Genomic DNA, 6,530 nt, shown 5'->3' with positions numbered 1-6,530 from the left:
AAGAATGGTAATATACAGTTAGAATTTTGAAACTCTAATCGCGGAAATCTTTACTAATAATGCATAGGGGCAGAAATACCTTTTAAATCTAGATATCTTATAAATTTGTAGGCTTTATATTCACGTTAGAACGTTATATATCCAAGATAAGATGAATTGAGAATTTTCTAATTGTGTATCATTATTCTTCTGAAAATTGTTAATTTAATACCCTTAACAACTCCGAGTAATGGTGATGGAAACGTATTGATTGCAGCTCGTGATTTATTATAAGCTTTTGCCGACCCACGTTACTTCGTAAGACTCTGTCCACGCAATAAATGGAGTCATTATTTTTTTTTCATTTCATATAATTATAGCATATCTCTTTCAGAAATTAATGTTGTGAACTTGTGATGGCTTCCACAAGAGCATTATTAGTAAAGAAATGGACTGCCGAGTCCACAACTACTAAAGTTAAAGTTGAACCTTTCAATCTTCACCAAATTGTGCCTTATTCATCTGGAAGTGATCACTTTCTTGGAGTTGAAACTGTTCAGTTGATCCCAGAAGACGCATGATTAAAGGTATCACATGCATGTTTACATATCACCTTAATTAACATACAGTTAGGAAAAGGATTTGTGGAGCCACCATGTCATTTATGAAATGGATTAGTATGGAATCCTATTTCAAGTAGGATTGTTTTTTTTTTTTGGAAGGAATTTCAAGTAGGGTTTGGCAAACCGATGTCGGCAGAATCTTATCAAGAGATTTCTCACATAGTAATTCTTCCACAAAAGTGAAGTTAATTTAGTAAAGTATTTAAATATAGGAGCGTAATAAATATTAGTGTGTGTATTTATATAATAATAAATAACGTATCATTTAGGTGTACTAATAGGCACAAGTCCGAGTAACATTAGAAAAAATCCTTTCAAGTATGTATCCTCTTTTTTTTTTTTCTTTTTTACATGCTCCGCAAAGTAGTAAACGGTTATTGACCGAGGCTAAAATGCATTATTCTCGAGGGAGTTCACTTCCAGAATGTTCAAACTAATAATAATTGTAGTCAATTCTGGAAAAAAAAAAGCACACATACATGGTCGGTAAGTGAACTACGGGTTTTTTTTCTTTTCTTTTTGTGGGAAAGTTAATGCACTATTTTTAACCTATGTGCTTAGGTAAAGTGACCAAAAATAATCATATTTGGATGATATATCCTGTACAAATCGAGGTGAAGTAACCTATGCATTTTCAGTTAAATTGCTGACCGTGCATTAAAAGGATTAATTATGGTTTAGTTCTCAGTGGTTTATTTATTTTTTTTTATTTTTTTACATAATTCTTCTAATCCCTTCATAGCTATACACGACTTTCCCATACACTGGACTAAAATGTCAAATTGACAGAAGTCATCTTCAGAAACGAAAGTACGAAACCAATTGCATGCTTTCAACGACGTTGAACTAGCCAACCGCTTGTTATCTCTAATTGATGTTAAAGGCCGAGTCAAAATATATGTGGCTATTTTCCTAATTTGATATCTGTTCATATGGTCAACCATGCATTTTAGGATATCCATTTGGATTGCTCTTTGTTGGAGTTTTGATAGAAAAATATACTGTAATAATAATTTGATGTATGTGAAATAAAAAAGTGATTGAGAAATATATTTACGAAAAATATAAAAAATTTTTGGGAAAAAATGTCTTGATTAATCTGATCTTGGCATATCTTTTTTTTTTTTTTTTGGATCTTACCATATTCTGTAAAATAATTTTTATTACTTGTAGGGAAAAGGGAGAAGAAGTTTGTCCACTACATAATTTCTTGTTTTAAAATGGTGAAAAAAGAAAAAGGAACAGAAAACCAAGCAAGGACATTGTTTCCGACGTTTTAAGAAAACGAATTACATCTGGAGTATTCGAAAACATTAGCTATACAACCTATACCGCTAAAGTTGCTCAAAATCGGGAATAATCATTTAAACCAGTAAGTGTTATTTTCTTCCAAAGCTCCACTTATCTTCAGTCTTTCACGTACTTAGACCTTGTTTTAATGCAAATATTCTCTTTGCATGAAAACTTGAGATCAGACCTTCAAAATTTGGATGGAGATTAAGTTCGGATTGAGATATATCCATGCAGATTCATCTCATTTCACTTTTTTTTAAATGCCCAGTAGACTTAATCTTTGTACTCCTACAATTTGGTGCGTAGCAATCAGATCACAATGGCTTTGCAGGCATTTCGATTTGTTTTCACAGTTTAGAAAGACAACAAAGTTTAGACATCAATATAAGGAACCTCATACTGTATCCGCGTGAATTAAATGCAACCTTCACTGCCTTCTCATCCATGAAGTCAATTTCTGAACCAATGACTCCCATATCAATTGGTGCACCCCTTTTTATTTGTTTGTCCCACTCTTATCTTCTTCCAATTCCAATTGGTGTGTGTGTGTATATATATATAGCACAATTCACGCTGGCAAGCTCATCACTCAGCCACAAAGCCTGTGAACTGTCCTAGGAATTAAGGACTTAGCACTATTTTCTGCAAAATTCCTTGAAACCCTTTTGAAAAAAATTTCCTCACAAATTTGTGCAATAATGAGGGGTGAATGCAAGAAGTTGTCCTTGGTGTTTGTAGCGGTGTTGGTGCTGCTGCTGAATGTTGAGAATGGGGTATTGGCACAACCCCAAGTCCCATGTTACTTCATTTTTGGTGATTCCCTAGTGGACAATGGTAACAACAACAACCTCAACTCCTTGGCTAAAGCTAATTACTTGCCTTATGGAATTGATTTTCCCCGCGGACCAACGGGAAGGTTTTCTAATGGGAAAACCACGGTAGATGTCATAAGTGAGTTCTCAACCATTATTTTGCTTAATTTCTCTCTTCTTACTCTCTCTGTCACTTCATTTGTTTTGCATTATCTACTATATGTCCTAAGCAAGTATATTAATTAATTAGTTCCTTTGGTAAGTTCTATGTAACATGTCCAGTGAGTAGTAAGTTACATATGCTCTGTGATTTTGAGAGTTTATAAACACTTTTAATCCAAATATATTACTAACAATTAAATTGTGTGCTTAACCTCCCAAGCATAACGTCATTTTTTTTCCCCCTAATCTGAAACTTGTAGGCATTTCCAATCCTCATCTCTACGGAGCAAACATCCTTTCTTAAGTTCTTCGATTCAAATTTTTTGACTCCCTAATGTAGCATCTTTCTACTATATACCATGAGAAAAGTCTAGAATGAGATTTGTCATTATTTTGATGCCCTATAATAGTTGCATGTCATGAGATCTATACTAGTATCCCCAATAAATAGCCACAAAAATTTTAAAAAAAAAACAAGATTTCTTCTAATATTTCACGAGCTCCTTCAGTGTCACAGTCTCTTCCATCCATTCGAACAGTGCATGACTGCTGTCTGCATGTTCTACTTTTATTATCCAATTGCATCTCGAGGCAGTCATTAAACCTATTCATCCACGTAATCATGTCAACATTTAATTCAATCTATGCCTTTCTCATCATTAAATGTAAATGGCACTGTGTACCGTGTCACGTAATCAATTACTTACTTCACTAATCTACCAAGTAAATTTTGGACCAGAAGATCCATAATAGTAAAATCATGAGCGAAACTAGGGAGTGGCGGGGAGGGGTTCTTGCACCTACCCCCCCCCCCCCTTCTCTCAAGAAAGTTTTGAAAAATTAATTTTTTCTCTCTTGAAAAGTTGAATTTTTTTTAAAAAAATTTATGTATAGTTAAACTTTTGCCCCAAAAAAATTAAAAATATTTCAAATTAAAGATTAGTTGAATTAAAGTTCACTCCCTCAGAAGAAATTTTATAATTCTGCCTATGAATAAAACAAAAAGAAAAAAATCCTCTAGACATTTCATAGATGTTGTAAACATGGGATGTTGTTCCATGTGTTTGTGAATCTGTCTTTTGATATTCAGTTTGTCTTGTAGTAATAAAAATTGTCTGACTAATATCTTTTTTTTTTTTTTATTTCTATGGGCAGCTGAGGAATTGGGCTTCGACCGTTATATTCCACCTTATTCAAGAGTTCGTGGCCAAGACATACTTAGAGGAGTAAATTATGCTTCTGCAGCTGCTGGAATTAGAGAGGAAACTGGAAGGCAGTTGGTACAAAACTAACCATTTTTCAAATATTTTCCAATTTTGTTGTCTTTGTTAATTAATCAAATACCATATGAAATATGACTTCCCTTTTTCAATCAAACCATTTTTCTAATATAACTAGGGTCAAAGGATAAGCTTTTCTGGACAAGTGAGGAACTACATAAACACAGTGAGAGCAATTGTGAACATACTGGGAGATGAAAATGCTGCTGCAGATTACCTAAGCCAGTGCATATTTTCAGTTGGACTCGGAAGCAATGACTACCTCAACAATTATTTCATGCCTCTTATATACCCAACTAGCAGGCAGTATACACCTGAGCAATATGCTCAGGTTCTTATTCAACAGTATGCTGAGCAAATAAGGGTAAGTGAATCTCATTTCAATTTGCTCAGCTTCTTATTCAACAGTAGGTTCCCTTACATGTGCATCTATCATTTGTTTCTTTACCATGATAATTTGGCAAAAAGTAGAGAAAGGTTGCATGTATCTTACTTTTTTTTTTGGGGGGGGGGGGGGGGGACGTTGACCTATGACCCTACTAGATAACCATTATGCATATAAGCACCATGAAAGAAATAACGCATACGTTTTTGCAAGAAGCGAAAAATTAAAAACTTGGGGGAAAAAATTAGATAACTGTAAAAATGGGAGGGCTGAGTTCTCTAAGAAAAAAGAGAGGGCAAAGACTAGTTTAGTTAAGAATATAGTGTAAAATAATATTTTTTTTCCCAATTGCCAAAATTTTGGTATTTTTCAATACCACTCTTTTCTTTTTCTTTTGATCTCCATTTTTTTTTTGGAAAAGATTTTTTTTTTATGGCCAACAGAAAAAGTAAAACTAAAAAGAGAGGCAGGAAATTACTTTTAAATTTATCATTAATTACTTTAATGACTAATAGGAAAAATGCAGTAGATCAAAATTATTTAGTTAAAAAGAGAGTAGTAAACCACTTTTTTTCCACAATTTTTTGAATGCACTTTCCCAAATTTTGACTTTTTGACACACTTGTGACGGCAGATAATGTACAACTACGGAGCAAGGAAGCTTGTTCTACTTGGAGTGGGTCAAATTGGCTGCAGCCCAAATGCATTGGCCCAAAATAGCCCAGATGGAAGGACCTGTGTAGCAAGAATCAATAATGCCAATCAGTTGTTCAATAACCAACTCAAGGCATTGGTGGACACCTTGAACAACCAGTTCACTGATGCAAGATTTATCTACATCGATGCTTATGGCATTTTCCAGGATATACTCAACAGTCCCTCTTCTTATGGTAACTTCTCATGCCATTTTTCCTAGAAAATGATATTTTTCTGATTGTCCTTTGCTAGATAGAGTAATTTCCATTTATGAAATGATGTCAATGAAGACAAAGAATGGTAACTTTTAATCTTTCATGAGATTTGTGGTCATAAGCCTCCTTACAGTTTCTGAAATTATTATTGCAGTTTTCTCAGCATCATCATTCTTTACTTCAATATTTCGTGCTGATATTCGTCTCATGTATTTATAAAATAGACAGTAGCTTTGGTATTGTACACATTACTTTCTAAAATTAACTATTAAGGATGTAGTTTAAAAGAGAAAATCACAGTTTCAAACCTAAAGTTTGAGGATTAGGGCCTCACAAGTTGAATTCTATCCGGTTTAAATCAATTCATGTAATTCTCACAACTTTTGGTGTAAACTCATACAATTGGGCTTAAACTTGAACTTTTGAATACATACGACTATGTTTGCGATTATACAAAAACTGTTCAAATTTTTATTAAATATAGTAATAATTACATGAATTGGTTTGAACAACACGAAACTCAACTTGTGATGCCCTTGATAAAAAATTTGAGCATTGTATTAAATGGTCTTGAAAATTTCAATGGAAAAAAATTTGGTGATTAGTGTTTTCGTTTTTGACCAAAAATAGACAATTAGCAGAATTTTTGAAATAGAACAAAAATGGTTCAAAGTATATATTTGTAATTGACATTGCTGTATTTTCGCCCTTTTTTTCCTGGTGTAGGTTTCACTGTCGTAAATGTTGGGTGCTGTGGTGTTGGAAGAAACAATGGCCAAATAACATGTCTTCCTTTACAAACTCCATGTCGAAATAGAAATCAATATCTGTTTTGGGATGCTTTTCATCCAACTGAAGCTGGCAATACCATAGTTGGAAGAAGAGCGTACAGGGCTCAAAAGTCATCAGATGCATATCCAATTGACATAAGTCGCTTAGCTCAACTTTGAAGATGTAAACTTCAATTAATTAGAGTCAAAGGAGATGATTGATGGCATACTACTGCTCTAGCTTAAGGTTTTCGTTGTAATTGTTGGTTATAAAAATGTATTTTTAAGTCATAAATATATTTTTCTACAACTCAA

At 33.5% G+C, this 6,530-nt stretch overlaps 1 protein-coding gene across 1 annotated transcript; it reads left to right on the top strand.

Moving 5' to 3' along the window:
• Nucleotides 1-2,497: 2,497 nt before the first annotated feature.
• Nucleotides 2,498-6,530, top strand: LOC113731136 (GDSL esterase/lipase At1g29660-like). Its single transcript, XM_027256225.2, has 5 exons — nt 2,498-2,846; nt 4,025-4,149; nt 4,268-4,513; nt 5,169-5,424; nt 6,172-6,530. Exons 1-5 carry the CDS (start codon nt 2,594-2,596, stop codon nt 6,393-6,395), a joined length of 1,104 nt encoding a protein of 367 aa, XP_027112026.1. The 5' UTR covers nt 2,498-2,593; the 3' UTR covers nt 6,396-6,530.

The sequence above is a fragment of the Coffea arabica genome, chromosome 2e (genome assembly GCF_036785885.1).
Source record: "Coffea arabica cultivar ET-39 chromosome 2e, Coffea Arabica ET-39 HiFi, whole genome shotgun sequence".
Lineage (NCBI taxonomy): Eukaryota > Viridiplantae > Streptophyta > Magnoliopsida > Gentianales > Rubiaceae > Coffea > Coffea arabica.
Note: the sequence above shows the minus strand (reverse complement) of the source record. Positions and strands in the feature narration are given on the sequence as shown.